Below are 22,042 nucleotides of genomic sequence, written 5' to 3'. Positions count from 1 at the left end.
CCAAGCTTGCTTATTGCACCCTTCACACTAGTTTAGCAGACATTTGTTTTTCCTCCCATCCTGCACATTCTTCCACAGGTATATTATATACTTGCTTTACTACCACCAGGTCCTCTGGAGATGCCAGTAGCCACAGATGTAGATGGAAAAAATGGAGAAAAGACTGCTAGAATACATTGGCCATGGAGCCTGGAAACCGCACAACATAATAATAATAATAATAATAATAATAATAATAATAATAATAGATTTATTACCTTGCCACACAAGGCAGGTAATGAGCAGGTTTCCCACAGGACAGGGGTCTCCTCCAGGTTTGGCTAATGCGCTGGTCAGTTCCAGCCACCTTCAGTGGTCACTGTCCACCTCCTGTGCCCTCAGGGGCACATCCCAGCCAGCTGCCGGGCCTGGCGGTCCTCGCGGGGGGTCCATGGCTGGGCATAACCCCCCCGGGGCAGCAGCAGGCGATTGAGGGTCCCTTCGAAGTTGACGTGGCGCCGGGCCATGAGCAGGTAGTGGCGGCCCTCCTCTAGCAGGGGGCAGGTGCAGGTCCCAGGTGCCCAGGCAAACTCCCGGCGCTCCAGTGGGAAGCGGTTGCGGTAAGTCTCCTCCACACGCAGGTCGTAGCGCGTCTCCCGCCCCACCGGGCGCCGGGACAGGATCTGTGCACGGAAGACTGGGGGGAGGGGGAGCATGAGATAGAGCAAAGATATGATCAATATGAAACTATGGATCTGGAATGGGCCTCTAAAGCCTGCTGACAGAGGGCTCCCGGCAGGCGGCTTCTGGTGTTCCTGTTTGGGTGCTAAATGAAATGACAGGCCTTCCCTTAAATATATTCCTTGCCTTGCTTTCCTAATTCAGATCAGGAACAAGAAGATTATAAACACAGAAGCTTTCTTTCTGCAGAACCTCCAAAGGACAGCCAGTCCATCCTCCATAAAGGAAGACATTGCCCGAGCCAGAGATAGGAGAAATATGATATGATATGGTATGGTATTTACACACATACACATACGCACACATAAAATCAATATGGAATTATGGCTTTGGAAGGAGCCTCCAAAGGCCATCCAGTCCAGCCCTGCAAAGCCTGCCGTAAAGGAAGGCACCACCTAGAATCATAGAATCAAAGAGTTGGAAGAGACCTCATGGGCCATCCAGTACAACCCCCTGCCAAGAAGCAGGAATATTGCATTCAAATCACCCCTGACAGATGGCCTGACCTATATGATAAGAGAAGATATGTGAGATATATATATATATATATATATATATATATATATATATGATAGATATAGAATCATATAATTGGGTGGGGCCTTTAAAGAACATTCAGTCCAACCCCCACCTGGCAGAAAGGAAGGCACCATCCAAGCCCTCCTGACAGTGGCCAGCCAGTCATAGATACAAAATATATAGGATCGTAGATTTGGAAGGGGCCTTCAAAGGTCATCCAGTCCAGCCCGCTTCCACTAGTCAGGAAGACCCCATCAAGCCAAGCCCTCCCGCCAGATGACTCACCAAAGTCACTGCTGCAATAGTGGCGCATGCGCTGGGATTTCCCTTTTGCCACAGGGCACTTGCCGCACTGTTCTGCAAAAGGAGAACGAAGGGAGTTGCGCCGTCACCCAAAACAGATGGGTGCCCCCCTCACAAACACACAGAGAATTGGGGGAGGGGTGTTGGAGGCCTACCTTGCTGTGGCGGCGCTGTGGCCGTGGGGGCTTCTAGGGGGTGCTCTCCCTGGGCCTCTCGGGTCTGTTGCTGCCGCCGCAAAGCACTAGGACTGCTGCTGCCCTCCTTCGGGACCCAGAACTCAAATTTGATGCCTGGGTTGGGGGCCTGGAAAAGGACCTGGCAGGCGGGGAAAGTGGAGCATGATGAATGTGAATGTTACAAGGTGCTCTAATCTCGCCAGGAACATAGTTGGAGAGGTCAATAGGGAATTTATTTAATAAGGTAATGTCAAAATTCTAACTCCTCCCAGGATTAACCGTTAAAACTTGTAGGTGTTGTAGTCTGGTATACGTCAGAGGATTCTTGGGTTGAGGGGTTTCAAAATGAAGCATCTGAGAGTGTTCAGGGAGAATTGCAGACAGGTCAGGCTGACCCAGCTGATGTTTTGAATGCTTTAGATCAGGGTTCCTCAAACTTTTTGAACAGAGGGCCAGGTTGGAGGGCCGGATTATAATTATATTATAATTAAAAAATTATATGAATTCCTATGCACACTGCACATGTCTTATTTGTAGTGCAAAAACACTTATAAACAATATAATAATTAAAATGAAGAACAATTTTAAGAAATATAAATTTATTAGTATTTCAGTGGGAAGTGTGTGGCTGCTTTTGGTTGATGAGATAGGATTGTAGTTGTTGTTGTTGTGTGTTTTTAAGTCGTTTCAGTCTTAGGTTGACCCTGAGGGAGGGCCGGGTAAATGACCTTGGAGGGTCATATCTGTCCTCCGGGTCTTAGTTTGGGGACCCCTGCTTTAGATAGTTCCCAGACTCCCAATGAAACTGAAAGTAATGAGTCCCTAGAGAAAAGGCCTTGGGAAGACAAGAAGGTTGAGGAGGTTTCAAAGAAGTGTAGATTAGATTTGAGAATGCAGGGCATGAAAATGATGATGATGATAACGGGGAATCAGTCTCCTGTTCCTATTTCCAAGTTCCTGGTTCTCAAATTGTCAAGAGTCTTATTTCATGTTCTGTCTTTGTTTATGTACCTTTGATGAGTTTACCTGGGAGAGATTCCTGTGTTCATATTCATGGAAATTACCTTGGATTATTTATATGTTTTTGGATTTCTTGATTCTGAGATTTTTCCCTGGCATTTTTGAATTACTGCTATTGAACTCCGGCTTACTTCATATATTACATATTATAGCCTGACTGTCTCTTTTGGATTGGACCTTTTCCCCCCTTTATATTCCTGCAAGGAAGACTCCAGCAATACATGGAGCGAGAGTTGCCAGATGTTCAAGCTGGGTTCAAAAAAGGCAGAGGAACGAGAGACCAGATTGCCAATATCCGCTGGATAATGGAGAAAGGCAAGGAGTTTCAGAAAAACATCTATTTCTGCTTCATTGACTATTCTAAAGCCTTTGACTGTGTGGATCATAATAAATTGTGGCAAGTTCTTGGTGGGATGGGCATCCCAAGCCCCCTTGTCTCTCTCCTGAGGAATCTGTACAAGGACCAAGTCGCAACAGTCAGAACTGACCACGGAACAACAGACTGGTTCAAGATTGGGAAAGGCGTACGGCAAGGCTGCATCCTCTCACCCAACCTCTTTAACTTGTATGCAGAACACATCATGCGATGTGCGGGGCTGGATGAATGCAAAGCTGGGGTAAAAATTGCTGGAAGAAACATTAACAACCTCAGATATGCAGATGACACCACTTTGATGGCCGAAAGCGAGGAGGAGCTGAGGAGCCTTCTAATCAAGGTGAAAGAAGAAAGCGCAAAAGCTGGGCTGCAGCTAAACATCAAAAAACCAAGATTATGGCAACAAGAATTATTGACAACTGGAAAATAGAGGGAGACTTTGTATTTCTAGGCGCAAAGATTACTGCAGATGCAGACTGTGGCCAGGAAATCAGAAGATGCTTACTTCTTGGGAGGAGAGCAATGTCCAATCTCGATAAAATAGTAAAGAGTAGAGACATCAGACTGGCAACAAAGATCCGCCTAGTCAAAGCCATGGTATTCCCTATAGTCACCTATGGATGTGAGAGCTGGACCTTAGGGAAGGATGAGCGAAGGAAGATCAATGCTTTTGAGCTGTGGTGCTGGAGGAAAGTGCTGAGAGTGCCTTGGACTGCGAGAAGATCCAACCAGTCCATCCTCCAGGAAATAAAGCCCGACTGCTCACTGGAGGGAAAGATACTAGAGACAAAGTTGAAGTACTTTGGCCACATCATGAGGAGACAGCAAAGCCTAGAGAAGACAATTATGCTGGGGAAAGTGGAAGGCAAAAGGAAGAGGGGCCGACCAAGGGCAAGATGGATGGATGGCATCCTTGAAGTGACTGGACTGACCTTGAAGGAGCTGGGGGTGGTGACGGCCGACAGGGAGCTCTGGCGTGGGCTGGTCCATGAGGTCACGAAGAGTCGGAGACGACTGAACGAATGAACAACAACAATATTCTTTTCTCAATACACATTTTATTACTGGACTTGGCCTCTGGTGTGGTGCTGGGTGAAGGGGAATCTCAGTGCTAGAGTGCAGCAGTAGGAAACTTCTCAATGTGCAAGGTGTTTGGCTTCCTTGCTCCTCTCATCACCTTCTTCCAAACGGCTGGCTTCAAGGAAGCTGCTGAATCTGGTTAGATAAGTTTAATTGGGTTTTTGATGAATATGTAAATTGATTTTTTAAAAAAGAAGGGCAAAGGTCTCACCATGATGGTCAGTTCCTCCTGGGTGGGCCCTGGGGCTTCCAGGGTCTCCAGGACATCGGCTGTGCGGGAATAGTACATCTCGGTCCCAGCCGCAGGGTAAAGGCCCGGCCGGTCAACCGTCCAGTCCCCGTTGAGCAGGAAGCGCTGCTGGGCATCCATCAGAGCTATTTTGGGGGCAGAGGGAGGAGGGTCAAAGGGCAGCCAGGGGCCTCTCTTTGGTCCCAATGTCCGAGCTCTTTGGCCCACTTACCCAGGTAGTTGCGACTGCGGTCAGTGACCTTGATGTGTCTTGCTCCAGATGGGATCCGGGTCACATTCTTGTAGCCAAAGAAGCCTGTCCAAGGAGAAGGGGATCAAAAAAGTTGAGGGAGGTCAAAGGGCAAGGGTCACTGAAGAAGGAGGGGCGTATGTTGAGTTGTGGGGGGAGGGGGCGGTGCTCTCAGCAGCAGCATTAGCATTAGCATGGTGCCAAGGGGGCAAAAGGAGGGGAATTTGGGGGAGGGGTCTGCCACCCAATGAAGGGAAAACACTGTGGCATCATCAATTGCATCAGGGAAATGGGATGTATCATGTACGGCCAGGAGGGAGCGTATCAGTAGTAGGCGGCCAACTGTTGGGAGGGATTTGATTGTGTCTTCCTGCCTGTAGGTTGGGGTGAGACTGATTCTGTTTGGCCCCCATGCTATCTAACTGCTTGGAAGGTGAACTGGTTGCACAGGAAACAGATGGAGGATGTATTGTCGAAGGCTTTCATGGCCGGAATCACTCAGTTCTTGTGGGTTTTTTCGGGCTATATGGCCATGTTCTAGAGGCATTTCTCCTGACGTTTCGCCTGCATCTATGGCAAGCTTCCTCAGAGGTGACCTCAGACCTCACCTCTGAGGAAGCTTGCCATAGATGCAGGCGAAACGTCAGGAGAAATGCCTCTAGAACATGGCTCTATAGCCCGAAAAAACCCACAAGAACCTAAGGGAAGTCTGCTTCTTCTGCCACCGTCCTTTCCTTTTGGGTGTGCCAGGGGAGAGGTCAGGCCCATAACTGGAATGGGGGGGGGGGAGTGAAGGAGGGGGGAGCGGAGAAGCCAAAGCCAAAGCATTCACCCTGGGGGTGGGGCGGGGCGGGGAGTGCCTGTCAATCACCGGCGGGCGGGAATGCCTCCCGGAAGACCCCCTCCACCCGCAGGCAGCTGGCATTCCGGCCATTGCACTCGCCACAGGCGTCTTCTCGCCCTGCATCAGGGCCCAGCGTCCCATCACAGCCTGCTCTCTATTAGAAGAAAAACAATAATAATAGTATTTAATCTATATATATTAAAATGTTCTGTGCGTAATGAGTACCTTAAAAACAAAAGAACCAATGAACGAAATCACACCAAATTTGGCAACAAAACGTCTCACAACACAAGGAGTGACCATCACTCAAAACATTATGATTTTGTCATTTGGGAGTTGTACTTGCTGGGATTTATAGTTCACCTACAACAGTGGACAGGAGCAGAATTCAAAACGATCTTGACAGATTAGAGAGATGGGCCAAAACTAACAAAATGAAGTTCAACAGTGACAAGTGCAAGATACTCCACTTTGGCAGAAAAAATGAAATGCAAAGATACAGAATGGGGGACAATGCCTGGCTCGAGAGCAGTACATGTGAAAAGGATCTTGGAGTCCTCGTGGACAACAAGTTAAACATGAGCCAACAATGTGATGTGGCGGCAAAAAAAGCCAATGGGATTTTGGCCTGCATCAATAGGAGCATAGTGTCTAGATCTAAGGAAGTAATGCTTCCTTGGTTAGACCACATCTGGAATATTGTGTCCAATTCTGGGCACCACAATTCAAGAGAGATATTCACAAGCTGGAATGTGTCCAGAGGAGGGCGACTAAAATGATCAAGGGTCTGGAGAACAAGCCCTATGAGGAGCGGCTTAAGGAGCTGGGCATGTTTAGCCTGAAGAAGAGAAGGCTGAGAGGAGATATGATAGCCATGTATAAATATGTGAGAGGAAGCCACAGGGAGGAGGGAGCAAGCTTGTTTTCTGCTTCCTTGGAGACTAGGACGCAGAACAATGGCTTCAAACTACAAGAGAGGAGATTCCATCTGAACATGAGGAAGAACTTCCTGGCTGTGAGAGCTGTTCAGCAGTGGAACTCTCTGCCCCGGAGTGTGGTGGAGGCTCCTTCTTTGGAAGCTTTTAAACAGAGGCTGGATGGCCATCTGTCAGGGGTGATTTGAATGCAATATTCCTGCTTCTTGGCAGGGGGTTGGACTGGATGGCCCATGAGGTCTCTTCCAACTCTTTGATTCTATGATTCTATGATTCTCAACCTGGGGACCCCAGATGTTTTTGGCCTACAACTCCCAGAAATCCCAGCCAGTTTATCAGCTGTTAGGGTTTCTGGGAGTTGAAGGCCAAAAACATCTGGGGACCCCAGGTTGAGAACCACTGACCTACAACCAAAGAACATTCTGAACTCCATCAATGATGAAATTGAACCAAACTTGGCACACAGAACTCCCACGACCAACAGGAAATACTGGAAGGGTTTGCTGGGCATTGACCTTGAGTTTGGGAGTTATAGTTCACCTACATCCAGAGAGCACTGTGGACTCAAACAATGATGGATCTGGACCAAACTTGGCACAAATACTCAATACGCCCAAATATGAACACAGATGGAGTTTGGGGGAAATAGACCTTGACATTTGGGAGTTGTAGTCACTGGGATTTATAGTTCACCTACAATCAAGGAGCATTCTGAACCCCACCAACGATGGAATTGAACCAAACTTGGCACACAGTTCTTCCATGACCAACAGAAAATACTGGAAGGGTTTGGTGGGCAGTGTCCTTTGGTTTTGGAGTTGTAGTTCACCTACATCCAGAGATCACTGTGGACTCAAACAATGATGTATTTGGACCAAACTCTACACAAGTACTCAGTATGCCCAAATGTGAACACTGGTGGAGTTTGGGGAAAATAGAATCTCGACATTTGGGAGTTGTAGTTGCCGGGATTTATAGTTCACCTACAATCACAGAGCATTCTGAACCTCACCGATGATAGAATTGGGCCAAACCTCCCACACAGAACCCCCATGTGGACCACAGCAACGCGTGGCAGGGGACAGCTAGTAGAATGTAAGCAACCCAGCCCACTCTCTGCCTGGGAGACTAATAGTACCATTTATTATAATAATGAACATTATGCAATCTGCTCACCCAGCAGTGCCCGCTGATGCAGAGGTCCTGGGATGGGGGTGGACCACAGCGCGTTCCATCCAAGGCGCGGCCGAATGTGTAGTAGAAGTGGTGGCCCAGGGCCAGACAGGCCAGGTCACATGAGTTGGGGGCTGCAAGCATTACACTCATTATATTGTATTATTCATTTATATCAGGTATCCTCAAACTAAGGCATGAGGGCCAGATCAAGGTAATTTATCCAGCCCTCGCTCAGGGTCAACCTAAGTCTGAAATGACTTGAAAGCACACAGCAACAACAACAACAACAATCCTATCTCATCAGCCAAAAGCAGGTCCACACTTCCCATTGAAATACTAATAAGTTTGTATTTGTTAAAATTGTTCTTCATTTTAATAACTGTATTGTTTTTAAGTGTTTTTTGCACTACAGATAAGATATGTGCAGTGTGCATAGGAATTCATTCATGCTTTTTTCAAATTATAATCTGGCACTCCAACAGTTTGAGGGACTGCGACCTGGCCCTCTGTTTAAAAAGTTTGAGGACCCCTGATTTATGTGGTCATGGGCTTCTTATACTGCTCTATCATATTACATTGCAATTATTGGAATTTCTCTCTCCCTCTGTATCAAGATTTGAAGAGGTTGGCCTAGATAGCCTTTGGGGATCCCTCAAAAGTGGGTGTCCCTCAGGGGGTGGGGGGGATGCCTCACCTCCATGGAAGGGGACCCATCGGTAAGGATCCCGGCCCCCTGGTAGGGGCTTCCCATTGTAGAGGCCACATTGGAGGTCGCGGAAGGGGACCGAACCCGGCGGGCACTCCTGGGGAGAGAAAGAAGAGAGAAAGACAGGAAGGGGCCACAGCAGGCATGTGGCCGGGGGGGGGGGGGTTGAGGGGCTTCAGCCCTCCCCCCCCCCCCCGAAATTCTCATGGCCTTACTGGTGCATTATTTAAACTGTTATGTTTATTCATGTCATGATCTGATCAACATACTCAATATATCCCATATGCATGGGGTTATTGGGGTAATGATACAAAAGGTTTGCTAGGGTAGACCCTCTTTCACTCAGACTCAGCCCCCCCCCCCCCCCGAAACTCAGCCCCCCCCCCCGAATCGAAATCCTGGCTACGGGCCTGGGCCACAGGGCATGGTTTGGTCCCCGGGGGCCCTTCCCCTTATTGAGGGGGGGTCTCACCTACCTCCAGATCACAGGCACGGTACTGGCGGGGGGGCCCCATGCAGGGCTGCTCCTCCGGAAACCTTGCAGAGGGAAACAACAGCAAGGTGTAAATAAGCACAACAACAACCACCACCTTCAGGGTCCCAAAGAGGTGAGGGTGAAGCCCCCCCCCACCAAGTGCGTCAAAGGAAGTGCTGTGCCTTTTATTATTGAATTAAGGAGCCCCCTGTTAAACCCCTGTGCCGGCAGGACTGAAGACCAACAGGTCACAGGTTCAAATCCGGGGAGAGGCGGATGAGCTCCCTCTTTCAGCTCTAGCTCCTCATGCGGAGACACGAGAGAAGCCTCCCACAAGGATGATAAAAACATCAAAATCATCCAGGCGTCCCCTGGGCAACGTCCTTGCAGACGGCCAATTCTCTCACACCAGGAGTCACTCCTGGCACGACAAAAAAAAATTATTGAATTGTGTTTATTTATTATTGTTGACTATGAAATTATTATGCTGGGCTTTAGCATAGCAGGTGAAACTGCCAGCTGCAGAAAATCTTGCCAATCAAAAGGTCGTCAGTTCAAGCCCGGGTCGGTGTGAGCTTCCGACCATCAGCCCAGCTTCTGCCCACCTAGCATATTTAAAATAGCAATGTGAGTAGATAAATAGGTACTGCTTTAAGTGGGGAGGTAATGAAAGGTGCCCATAAGGACATGCCAAGCAGAAGGTCATTTACGGACAACAAAAAGCTCCTTGTCAGAAAAGATGGAGTGACTGCACCCCCACTCCCGAGCACAGCACAGCCTCCAGACAGGCATGTAGCCGGGGGGGGGGGGGGGGGGCTCGGGGGGCTTCAGCCCCCCCCCCCCCAAATTCTCATGGTGGTTCGCAAAAAGGCCTTACTGGTGCATTATTTAAACTGTTATGTTTATTCATATCATGATCTGATCACCATACTCAATATATCCCATATGCATGGGGGTATCGGGGTAATGATACAAAAGGTTTGCTAGGGTAGACCCTCTTTCACTCAGACTCAGCCCCCCCCCAACTCACCCCCCCCCCCCGAAACAAAATCCTGGCTACGGGCCTGCCTCCAGATGCTGGAGATGGAAAAAGATGGGAAGCCTTTACCTCTGTTTATGTGCTGTCTTTCCTTGTCAATTGTATAATGGCATTGAATGTTTGCTGTAAATGTGGACTATAATCTGCCCCGAGTCCCCTTGGGGAGATAGGGCGGAATATAATTACAAAGTATAGTATATTATTTATTTATTTCTTATCAAGGGCATTGCATAAATAAGTATAAAACTGATAAAAATAGGAGCACCAGCAGCTTAATATCTTTTCACCAGAAATGGGCAACAGCAACTGCATTGTCTGTAGCCTCCAACAACTCTTCCTCTGTGCATGAGGCAGGACATTGCAGACAAGCATACAGATGCAGAGTTGTCTATTCTGCTCCATAGTTGCACAAGGTGGAGGATTCTTCTAGGTAGTGCCATTTGGCCAGGTGGTCTTTTGATCTGCCCACTCCGCTTTTGAGTCTGTTCAGCGACTTCCAAGTTGCCCATTCTTGGTTTGCCCCTGGAGGCAAACCTCCTTTGTGGGTTGGGGTTTCCTGGTTGAGCTGCCCAGAGGGACGCTCTTGCTGTTGCTGGGGGAACGTTATGAGAGTGGTGGTTCTCACGAAGCTTTCCCTTGATTTGAGTCTACTGGGAGGAGGCTGATAGCTATGCAGTGGGTGGCTTTCACAGGGTTCAACCTTATTTCTCTAGCATTGGCAGCAACTTTCCATCACACATCAGGGGGCAATGCCAGCTAGCTTGTAGAGTTTATCAACAGGTGTAGGTTTAAGGCATCCTGTGATTATTCTACATGTCTTGTTCAATGCTATGTTCACCTGCTTCGCATGGGCAGACTTGTGCCAAGCAGGGCAGGTATGCTTGGCAGTCAAGTCAGACAAAGCTAGGGCTGATGCTCTTATTTGTTTTGGGTCTGAACCCAAAGTTTCCACAGGATATAATAATAATAATAATAACAACAACAACTATGAAATTATTATTTATGAAGTTATTAATTATACTATTATTATTTATAAAATTATTATCTATGAAATTATTATTATCTATAATAATTTCATATAATTTCATAATAATTTCATTTCCATGTCTGATCCCACAGCAAGCTGGCTTCAGAAAAGGCAAAAGCTGCACATCGCGAGTGTTGAACCTGACTCAGCACATAGAAGATGGCTTTGAAAGGCAGCAGATCACAGGAGCTGTCTTCATAGACCTGTCCGCAGCCTATGATACTGTGAAGCACCGCCTCCTCCTAAGAAAAATGTATGATATCACAAAGGACTACCACCTCACCCGCCTCATAGGAAACCTGCTACAAAACAGGAGCTTTTTTGTTGAGCTCCAGGGCCAGAGAAGCAGAGGGCGGAAACAGAAGAACGGCCTGCCTCAGGGGAGTGTGCTTGCTCCATCCGTGTTCAACATCTACACAAATGACCAGCCACTGCCAGAAGGGACAGAGAGTTTCATCTATGCTGATGATCGTGCCATTACTGCTCAAGCAGGGAGCTTTGAGATGGTAGAACAGAAGTTTTCCGAAGCTCTAGGTGCTCTTACTGCATATTACAGGGGAAACCAGCTGATCCCTAATCCATCTAAAACACAGACATGTGCCTTTCACCTTAAGAACAGACAAGCATCCCGAGCTCTGAGGATCACCTGGGAAGGAATCCCACTGGAGCATTGCAGCGCACCCAAATACCTGGGAGTCACTCTGGACCGTGCTCTTACCTACAAGAAGCACTGCCTGAACATCAAGCAAAAAGTGGGTGCCAGAAACAATATCATACGAAAACTGACTGGCACAACCTGGGGATCACAGCCAGACACAGTGAAGACATCTACCCTTGCGCTGTGCTACTCTGCTGCTGAGTACGCATGCCCAGTGTGGAACACATCTCACCACACTAAAACAGTGGATGTGGCTTTTAATGAGACATGCTGCATTATCACGGGGTGTCTGGGCCCTACACCACTGGAGAAATTACACTGCTTAGCCGGTATTGCAACACCTGACATCCGCCGGGAAGTAGCAGCCAATAGTGAAAAGACCAAGGCAGTGACATCTCCAGCCCATCCCTTGTTTGGGTATCAGCCAGCACGACAATGACTTACATCTAGAAATAGTTTTCTAAGATCTACAGAGACACTCGCTGGAACACCTCAGCAAGCGAGAGTCCAAAAGTGGCAGGCTCAAACCCAGAACCTCAACCAATGGCTGATACCAAATGAGAGACTCCCTCGTGGGCGCACAGAGGACTGGGCGACTTGGAAGGCGCTGAACAGACTGCACTCTGGCACCACGAGATGCAGAAATGGGGCTACAAAGTGGAATCCACGACATGCGAGTGTGGGGAAGAGCAAACCACTGACCACCTGCTGCAATGCACCCTGAGCCCTGCCACATGCACCATGGAGGACCTCCTTGCAGCAACACCAGAAGGACTCCAAGTGGCCAGATACTGATCAAAGGACATTTAATCAACTACCAAACTCACAAATTTTGTATTTTGTCTGTTTGTTTGCTTTGTTCGGTTAGAAATGTAATATAATGGACTGGTTGCCCTGACACGACAAATAAATACATATAATCATCTGTGAAATCATTATTCTTATTGCCATTCCTCCACAGAAACTGTATTATTTTCTCCCTTAGTTAGAACAGTGGTTCTCAACCTTCCTAATGCCACGACCCCTTAATATGCTTCCTCATGTTATGGTGACCCCCAACCATAAAATTAGTTTAATTGCACTTCATACCTGTCATTTTGCTGCTGTTATGAATAGCAATGAAAATATCTGATATGCAGGATGTATTTTCAAACACTGGACCAAATTTGGCACAAAGACCCAATACACCCAAATTTGAATACTAGTGGGATTGGGGGAGGGTATTGATTTTGTCCTGTGGGAGTTGTAGTTGCTGGGATTTATGGTTAACCTACAATCAAAGAGCATTCTGAACTCCACCAACGATGGAATTGAATCAAACTTGGCACACAGAACTCCCATGACCAAAAGAAAATACTGGAAGGGTTTGGTGGGCATTGACCTTGAGTTTTGGGAGTTGTAGTTCACTTACATCCAGAGAGCACTGTGGACTCAAACAATGATGGATCTGGACTAAATGTGGCATGGATTCTCAATATGCCCAAATGTAATAGCCATAATGAATGGCCAGGGTAGTGGGGTTTGGGGAAAATAGACCTTGACATTTGGGAGTTGTAGTTGCTGGGATTTATAGTTCACCTACAATCAAAGAGCACTCTGAACCCTGCCAACGAATGAACTGGGCCAAACTTCCCATACAGAACCTCCATAACCAACAGAAAATACTGTGTCTAAGAGCATTCTAAGAGCATTCTAAGAGCATTCTGAACTCCACCAACGATGGAATTGAATCAAACTTGGCACACAGAACTCCCATGACCAAAAGAAAATACTAGAAGGGTTTGGTGGGCATTGACCTTGAGTTTTGGGAGTTGTAGTTCACCTACATCCAGAGATGTGGACTCAAACAATGATGGATCTGGACCAAACTTGGCACCAATTCTTAATATGCCCCAATGTAAACACTAGTGAGGTTTGGGGAAAATAGACCTTGACATTTGGGAGTTGTATCTGCTGGGATTTATAGTTCATCTACAATCAAAGAGCATCCTGAACCCTGCCAACGATTGAATTGGGCCAAACTTCCCACACAGAACCTCCATGACCAACAGAAATTACTGTGCTTTCTTGTGGTCTTTGGTGACCCCTCTGACACCCCCTCGCGACCCCTCCAGGGGTCCCGACCCCCAGCTTGAGAAACACTCAGTTAGAAGGAGTTGGTTCTTTATTGTATCATTTATGGGAGGGAGCCATAGGGAGCTCTTTCCCTTTCAGGCGTATAGCCTCACAGACAGATATAGCAGCTTCCTTAGAGCCAGAACCATTGGGAAGAAGGGGATGAGAGGAGCAAGGAAGCCGAGCACATCGCATGTTGAGAAGCTGGTGCGAGAAATGGAAGAAGCCCGGCCTGCCAGGCGTGTGCCCAGGCCATGTCCTCATGCAGACTCACTGGAGACACGTCCGAGTGCGGAAGGCAGCCCCCCCTCCGCAGGTGCTGGAACAGGGGCTCCAGGGACCCCAAGGCGCCCAGGCTCCATGGCCACCTCCTCCTCCTCCTTCGGTGCCGCCCGTCCGCATGGGGTCTGACCCCTACTTGGGGGAAGGAAACAAAAAGGAATAACAACAACAACACTTTATCTGTAGACCGCCATATCTCCCCGGAGGGACCCAGGGCAGTTTCCAACACAATGGCGGAAAGGAAGGAAGGCAACAGGGGTGACCATCATCAGTAATAAGAACAACAACAATGATAAATGATTGATAGTGAATACAATAATCTATATAAATAAAAATGTAATGTCTGTTTGTGATACCATCAGAACTCAAAAACCACTGGGGGAATTGACACCAAATTTGGACACAAGACACCTAACAGTCCAATTTATGTCCTCCACTCAAAAAAATTGATTTTGTCATTTGGGGATTGTCGTTGCTGGGATTTATAGTTCACCTACAATCAAAGAGCATTCTGAACTCCACCAATGATGGAATTGGGCCAAACTTAGCACACAGGGCTCCCATGACCAACAGAAAAAACTGGAAGGGTTTGGTGGACATTGACCTTCAGTTTGGAAATTATAGTTCACCCACATCCAGAGAGCACTGTGGACTCAAACAATTATGGATCTGGACCAAACTTGGCACGAATATTCCATATGCCCAAATATGAACACAGATGGAGTTTAAGGGAAATAGACCTTGACATTTGGGATTTGTACTTACTGGGATTTATAATTCACCTACAATCAAAGAGCATTCTGAACTCCACCAATGATGGAATTCAACCAAACATGGCATACAGGACTTTCATGACCAACAGAAAAAACTGGAAGGGTTTGGTGGACATTGACCTTCAGTTTGGGAATTATAGTTCACCCACATCCAGAGAGCACTGTGGACTCAAACAATGATGGATCTGGACCAAACTTGGCACGAATATTCCATATGCCCAAATATGAACACAGATGGAGTTTAAGGGATATAGACCTTGACATTTGCAAGTTGTAGTTGCTGGGATTTATAGTTCACCTACAATCAAAGAGCATTCTGAACTCCACCAATGATGGAATTCAACCAAACATGGCATACAGGACTTCCATGACCAACAGAACACACTGGAAGGGTTTGGTGGGCATTGACCTTGAGTTTGGGAGTTGTAGTTCACCTACATCCAGAGAGCACTGTGGACTCAAACAATGATGGATCTGGACCAAACTTGGCACGAATATTCCATATGCCCAAATATGAACAGAGATGGAGTTTGGGGAAAATATATCTTGACATTTGGGATTTATAGTTACTGGGATTTATAGTTCCCCTACAAACGACAGAATTGGGGCAAATTTCCCACACAGAACCCCCATGACCAATAGAAAATACTTAAGGCCATCCAGTCCAACTCTCTTCACCAGGGCAAGAAAATGAAATCAAAGCCCTCCAGACAAAGAGCCATCCAGTCATAAATATAGATAGATACATATGATTCACACACACACAGAGATAGATGTGAAAGGGACCCCCAAAGAAGGACTATGATATGTTGCATATTCCAGGGTAGGCAAACCAGACACTCTCCACATCAACACTGACAAAGAAACAACAAGAAATGCTGTTTACTCACAAGCAGAAAGGAATTACATATATTAGAAACCAACACTTTCTCATTACTTGATTTTCCAGATCACCAGACTGGGCCACAGCAACGCGTGGCAGGGGACAGCTAGTAATAATACTAATAATAATATAAAAATAGATGAGAAACGAGTATATTGACAGCAATAATTATAATAATAAATGATTGATAGTGAATACAATAATAACAATCATAGATGATAATAGATGATCTGTGGAATAATGTCCAGGGTGGGAGAAAGAACTCTTGTCTGCTAGAGGTATGTGTGAATGTTGATTTGTATTGAATGGCCTTGCAGCTTCAGAGCCTGGCTGGTTGCTGCCTGGGGAATCCTTTGTTGGGAGGTATTAGCTGGCCCTGATTGTTTCTTGTCTGGAATTCCCCTGCTTTTTGAGTTTTGCTCTTTATTCACTGTTCTGATTTTAGAGTCTAAAATGACTGGTAGTGAATACAATAATCATCATAAATGATAATAGTGATAATAAGGAGAGTAATAATAATAAATGATTGATTGTGAATACAATAATAATGACAATAACAGATGATGCATCCATGGCTATGGCAACTATGTGTGAATGTGCTTTGGAACAAAGGCTCTGCATTAACCCAGCAAAGGTCAAAGGACTGGGATATTTATGGCTGGAAGGGCTCAGCATCCAAGAAAAGGCAGCTGTGTCTTTTGCCCTTCATAAACCAAGGCAGAAATCACCCAGATATCCCTGCAAACGCTGCAGCAGCAGCTGCTGGAAGAAATGACCTTGGGACATTCTTTATTATGATTATGATTATGATTATGACTATTATTATTATGTTTATGTTTTTTAATATCCCGATTACTCTCTCCACAAAGAAACTCAAAGCAAACATTAAAAATCATGACAATTTAAAAATCATACAAATATTAAAACAGTATTAAACATCATTAGTATTAAAGACAGCATTGTAAAGCAGACCAAGCAATAGGATCAGGTTAGGTAAAGGTAAGGTAAGGTACAGGTTTTTGCCTGACATCAAGTCCAACTCTGGGACTGGTGCTCATCTCCATTTCTAAGCAGAAGAGCTGGCGTCAAGTGTCTGGAGAACAAGCCCTATGAGGAGCAGCTGAAAGAGCAGGACGTGTTTAGCCTGCAGAAGAGAAGGCTGAGGGGAGACGTGATGAGGGCCAGGGATCAAGAGGTGAGGGGAAGTCATAGAGAGGAGGGAGTAGGCTTGTTTTCTGCTGCCCTGGAGACGAGGACGCAACGGAACAATGACTTCAAACTACAGGAAAGGAAGGAGATTCCACCTGAACATGAGGAAGAACTTCCTGAGTGTGTGTGAGAGAGCTGTTCAGCAGTGGAACTCTGTGTGGTAGAGGCTCTTTCTTTGGAGGCTTTTAAGCAGAGGCTAGATGGCCATCTGTCAGGGGTGTTTTGAATGGGATTTTCCTGCTTCTTAGCAGAATGGGGTTGGACTGGATGGCCCATGAGGTCTCTTCCAATTCTAGGATTCTACTAAATAAATATATATATGAAATTTTATCTTGACATTTTAATGATGATATTTTTAGTTATCTTTTAACCTAATCAGGTTTGAATGTGTGTTGGTTCGCTGTTGTGGGGTCTTGGGATGGTGATTGTTGTCTGTTTGTGCATGTTTCTGTTTTTGTTTTTAATGTTGATGCGGTCAATAGATTATTCAATAAACTTTGCTTACTAAATAAATATAATAAAATATAATATTTTACTATTAGGAAATATAATATTTATTATATATGTTATTATAGTAAAATTATTTATTGTTATAGTAATGTATTATATTTATTAGTATCATAATACATTGCATTCCATTTATTATTATCATGTATTATGCACATAACAATGATGACAACAACACAACAGCTTTGTCTTTTTTGCAGCAAACACTGGAGCGCAATTCTAGCAGTGGCGTGAGAGAGGCCTGCTTGCGGCTTCTATCAACAAATCTAATCCTGAGATATCACATCCCCAGTCGCTCACTTGCTCACTTGAAGCCTCACATTTTCCATTTGCGTTTGTTATCTCTCTCTCTGCCTCTCTTGCAAGTGGCTTGCTTCCCAATGGGATGACGCACTTCCCTCCCTTTTGCCTCCCTTGTGTTTTATGTTGAATGTCATTTGTTCTGTTTGACTTTGCACATTGTGTTGATAGAGGTTATTATTGTCTATTTTATGTTGTTCTGGTTTGCATTGCTGCTGTCTTGGAAAATGCCCTGAGTCCCCTTGGGGAGATGGGGCAGGATATTAATAAAGATTATTATTATTATTATTATTATTATTATTATGTATTGTCGAAGGCTTTCATGGCCGGAATCACTCAGTTCTTGTGGATTTTTTGTGGCTATATGGCCATGTTCTAGAGGCATTTCTCCTGACGTTTCGCCTGCATCGATGGCAAGCATCCTCAGAGGTGAGGTTATTATTATTATTATTATCACCATCACCCCAATCCCAATCCGAAGCTCACCTGAGCAGCAGCAGCAGCCAATGGTAGAGCAAGGCAGAACAGGAGCAGCCGGATCAAGGGGCACCTGGGGTCAAATCAAAACAATAATATTTTATTTATTTATTTATCTGGGGTATTTCTGCCCCACCTTTCTCCCATCAAACAGAAATACAAAAAAGGATAAGACCATAAGGAGACCAGAGGAGGGCGACTAAAATGATCAAGGGTCTGGAGAACAAGCCCTATGAGGAGCGGCTTAGGGAACTGGGCATGTTTAGCCTGAAGAAGAGAAGGCTGAGAGGAGATATGATAGCCATGTATAAATATGTGAGAGGAAGCCACAGGGAGGAGGGAGCAAGCTTGTTTTCTGCTTCCTTGGAGACTAGGACGCGGAACAATGGCTTCAAACTACAAGAGAGGAGATTCCATCTGAACATGAGGAAGAACTTCCTGACTGTGAGAGCCGTTCAGCAGTGGAACTCTCTGCCCCGGAGTGTGGTGGAGGCTCCTTCTTTGGAAGCTTTTAAGCAGAGGCTGGATGGCCATCTGTCAGGGGTGATTTGAATGCAATATTCCTGCTTCTTGGCAGGGGGTTGGACTGGATGGCCCATGAGGTCTCTTCCAACTCTTTGATTCTATGATTCTATGATTCTATGATTCTATAATAAAACATCAATCCATAAAATCCATAAAGTAAAAGTAATAGCCTCCTATTAAGATCAAGAACATTGTTATTTTATTATATATTATTATTTTATTTTTATATTTATCATTTTATTATATTACTATGGTTGTTGTATTTTATTTTATTAATATATCATTTTTATTTTATTACATTATTTATTATATTATTTATTTATTTACTCTATTTCTATACCGCTTTTCTCAGCCCGTAGGCGACTCAAAGCGGTTTACATAGTACAAATTATCACAAGACAGTGTCATAGGCAATTAAAACACATTATACATAACAGTCAATATCAATAAACAATCACTATCATAACGCCACGGCACCAAATCAGAACCATTCTCATAATCCTTGTTCCATGTTCCTATGTCCGATTGCACCGTATTCCTATAATCAATTGCACTGATTTAGCCAAACGCTTGTTCGAAGAGCCAGGTCTTCACCTTCCTCCGGAACGTCAACAGTGAAGGGGCCTGTCTGATGTCTACAGGTAGGGCATTCCACAGCCGAGGGGCCACCACCGAGAAGGCCCTGTCTCTCGTCCCCGCCAGGCGCGCCTGTGATGCAGGCGGGATCGAGAGCAGGGCCTCCCCAGATGATCTTAATGTCCTAGTCGGTTCATAGGTGGAGATGCGTTCGGAGAGGTTAGTAGGGCCGGAACTGTTTAGGGCTTTATAGGCTAAAGCCAGCACTTTGAATTGTGCCCGGTAGCAGATTAGCAGCCAGTGGAGCTGGCGCAACAGAGGAGTGGTATGCTCCCTGAGTGCCGCTCCTGTTAGCAACCTGGCTGCCGGGCGCTGGACCATTTGAAGCTTCCGAGCAGTCTTCAAGGGCAACCCCACGTAGAGAGCGTTGCAGTAGTCTAGACGGGATGTAACCAGAGCGTGGACCACCGTGGCCAAGTCAGACTTCCCATGGCTTCCCAGCTGGCGCACAAGTTTTAATTTAATAATTATTATAAGAGCCCCCAATTGTTTATTTTATATTTATTTATTTTATTGTCTACAGACAACACCAGCTCTTTGGCTTCGAAATGAAGATGAGCACCAGAGTCCCAGAGTTGGACACGACTGGACTTAATGTCAGGGGAAAACCTTTACCTTTACTATTAATTTTTATTAAAAATGGATGGATGTCTCTCTGTCAGATGGTACCATCCTCTGTTGCAAAAGGGTGGTTGCACTGGATGGCCCCTTGGGGTCCCAATTCTAGGAAATTATTATTGTGTTTTTGCAGCAAACAAGGTCACTCTGCTGGCTGTTATATTGGATCACACGTCAGACACTTCCCAAGTCATAGAATCATAGAATCAAAGAGTTGGAAGAGACCTCAGGGGCCATCCAGTCCAACCCCCTGCCAAGAAGCAGGAATATTGCATTCAAATCACCCCTGACAGATGGCCATCCAGCCTCTGTTTAAAAGCTTCCAAAGAAGGAGCCTCCACCACACTCCGGGGCAGAGAGTTCCACTGCTGAACGGCTCTCACAGTCAGGAAGTTCTTCCTCGTGTTCAGATGGAATCTCCTCTCTTGTAGTTTGAAGCCATTGTTCCGCGTCCTAGTCTCCAAGGAAGCAGAAAACAAGCTTGCTCCCTCCTCCCTGTGGCTTCCTCTCACATATTTATACATGGCTATCATATCCCCTCTCAGCCTTCTCTTCTTCAGGCTAAACATGCCCAGCTCCTTAAGCCACTCCTCATAGGGCTTGTTCTCCAGACCCTTGATCATTTTAGTCGCCCTCCTCTGGACGACTAAAGTGTCTAGGACTGTGTGATGTATCGGTGAATAATGTGTGCAGATCCCAGTAGGGTGGCCTTTTGAAGCTGGCATATGGTAATTTTGTCAGAGCTGATTGTGTTTAAGAGCAGGCCAAGATCTTTAGGCACTGCACCCAGTGGGCCGATCACCACTGGGACCACGTTTACTGGCTTGTGCCAGAGTCTTTGCAGTTCTATCTTTAAATTCTCGTATCGTGTCAGCTTTTCCAGTTGTTGTTGTTGTTAGAGGAGTCAATGCAATGTGCAGTTGAATATGGATGCTGTCATGTCCATATATATACACACACATACACATACCCGCTCCTTTTCATATCCAGAGCGAGACGGCTATCTGTCAGGAGGGATGGGATTGTGTCTTTTCCTTTCTGGCAGAAAAGGGGGTTAGATTGGATGGCCCTTGGGGGTCTCTTCCAACTCTACATCATTATTATTATCGGGTTGTTGAAAGTTTTTCGGGCTATATGGCCATGGTCTAGAGGCATTCTCTCCTGACGTTTCGCCTGCATCTATGGCAAGCATCCTCACAGGTAGTGAGGTGGTGTCCTCATTACCTCTGAGGATGCTTGCCATAGATGTAGGCGAAACATCAGGAGAGAATGCCTCTAGACCATGGCCATATAGCCTGAAAAAACCTATAACAACCCAGTGATTCCAGCCATGAAAGCCTTCGACAAAATATTATTATTATTATTATTATTATTATTATTCAGAGATCATGATGATGATGATGATTACCGGATGGTGCTTTCCCTGCCTGGCTATCTGTTGGGAGAGATCAGATGGAGGAAGGAAGGCGGGAGGGGGTTAGTCTGAATGCCCTTTGGAGACCCCCCTTTCGACTGTCTCCCCCCCCCCCCCCCCCCCCCCCCAGGAGAGAGAGAAGGAAGGAAGGCAGGCGGGCAGGCCAGGCCCTAGGGCCGCCACTCTACTCACTTGCGGGGCCCCTCCTGTGGGGTCTGGCTGTGAAGGGCCATGGGGTCAAGTGGCCAAGGGGGTGCCCAGGGCTGGGCCTGGCACTCAGCAGCAGCAGCCGAGGCTGCTGCCTTGCTGCTGCTGCTGCTCCTGCTTCATGCTCTGGCTCCTGCGCCCCATCCTCTTGGCAGGCGTCCCAGGACAGTTCTGTCTTCCTTTCTTCCTCTCCTTCCTTCCCTCTTTCCCTCCCTCTTTCCCTCCCTCCATTCCGCCCTCCAGCAGCAACTGGTGTCATCATTCACATCCAGCCAGAGAACCAGCAGCAGAGTTAACCCTTCCACACCACATCCACAGCTAAACACCGTCTTTGACAATATTATAGTCATTATTATTATTATTATTATTATATTTACTATTAGTACCATTATAGTCCTATATTCACCCTTCCACGCCAGATGGAGAGATAAGCATAGCTCCTTCCTTTACAGTCTTACAAGGCTGTCTTGACTCCGAGCCACAGAATGAAGACAGCCTTGTTCGGGTCCTGAACTGGTGCTTGGTGGCTGTGTCTGGATAGAATCATAGAATCAAAGAGTTGG

The 22,042-nt window shown here is 46.2% G+C and overlaps 1 protein-coding gene across 1 annotated transcript; it reads right to left on the bottom strand.

The window, feature by feature from the left end:
* Nucleotides 1–229: 229 nt before the first annotated feature.
* On the bottom strand, nt 230–21,685 carry ADAMTSL5 (ADAMTS like 5). The gene is made up of 12 exons (XM_060784730.2): nt 21,465–21,685; nt 18,089–18,152; nt 13,923–14,062; nt 8,811–8,871; nt 8,323–8,431; nt 7,629–7,759; nt 5,545–5,671; nt 4,656–4,739; nt 4,406–4,569; nt 1,698–1,857; nt 1,525–1,596; nt 230–676 (listed from the first exon to the last, which is right to left on the bottom strand). The coding sequence occupies exons 1-12, from the start codon at nt 21,503–21,505 to the stop codon at nt 378–380; spliced, it is 1,452 nt and encodes a 483-aa protein (XP_060640713.2). The 5' UTR covers nt 21,506–21,685; the 3' UTR covers nt 230–377.
* Nucleotides 21,686–22,042: the final 357 nt, after the last annotated feature.

This window comes from Anolis sagrei, chromosome X, assembly GCF_037176765.1.
Source record: "Anolis sagrei isolate rAnoSag1 chromosome X, rAnoSag1.mat, whole genome shotgun sequence".
In the NCBI taxonomy this organism is placed as follows: domain Eukaryota; kingdom Metazoa; phylum Chordata; class Lepidosauria; order Squamata; family Dactyloidae; genus Anolis; species Anolis sagrei.
The sequence above is the reverse complement of the archived record's forward strand: the minus strand, read 5'-3'. Positions and strand labels throughout refer to the sequence as shown.

Bases quoted from the DNA above. Each gene is read 5' to 3' on its own strand.
- ADAMTSL5 (XM_060784730.2), bottom strand. From the start codon at position 21,505: ATGGCCCTTCACAGCCAGACCCCACAGGAGGGGCCCCGCAA. The intron at 1,597-1,697 runs GTAGGCCTCCAA...CTCCTTTTGCAG, and splicing joins CACAGCGCCGCCACAGCAAG to AACAGTGCGGCAAGTGCCCT. The intron at 677-1,524 runs GTGAGTCATCTG...CCCTCCCCCCAG, and splicing joins CTATTGCAGCAGTGACTTTG to TCTTCCGTGCACAGATCCTG.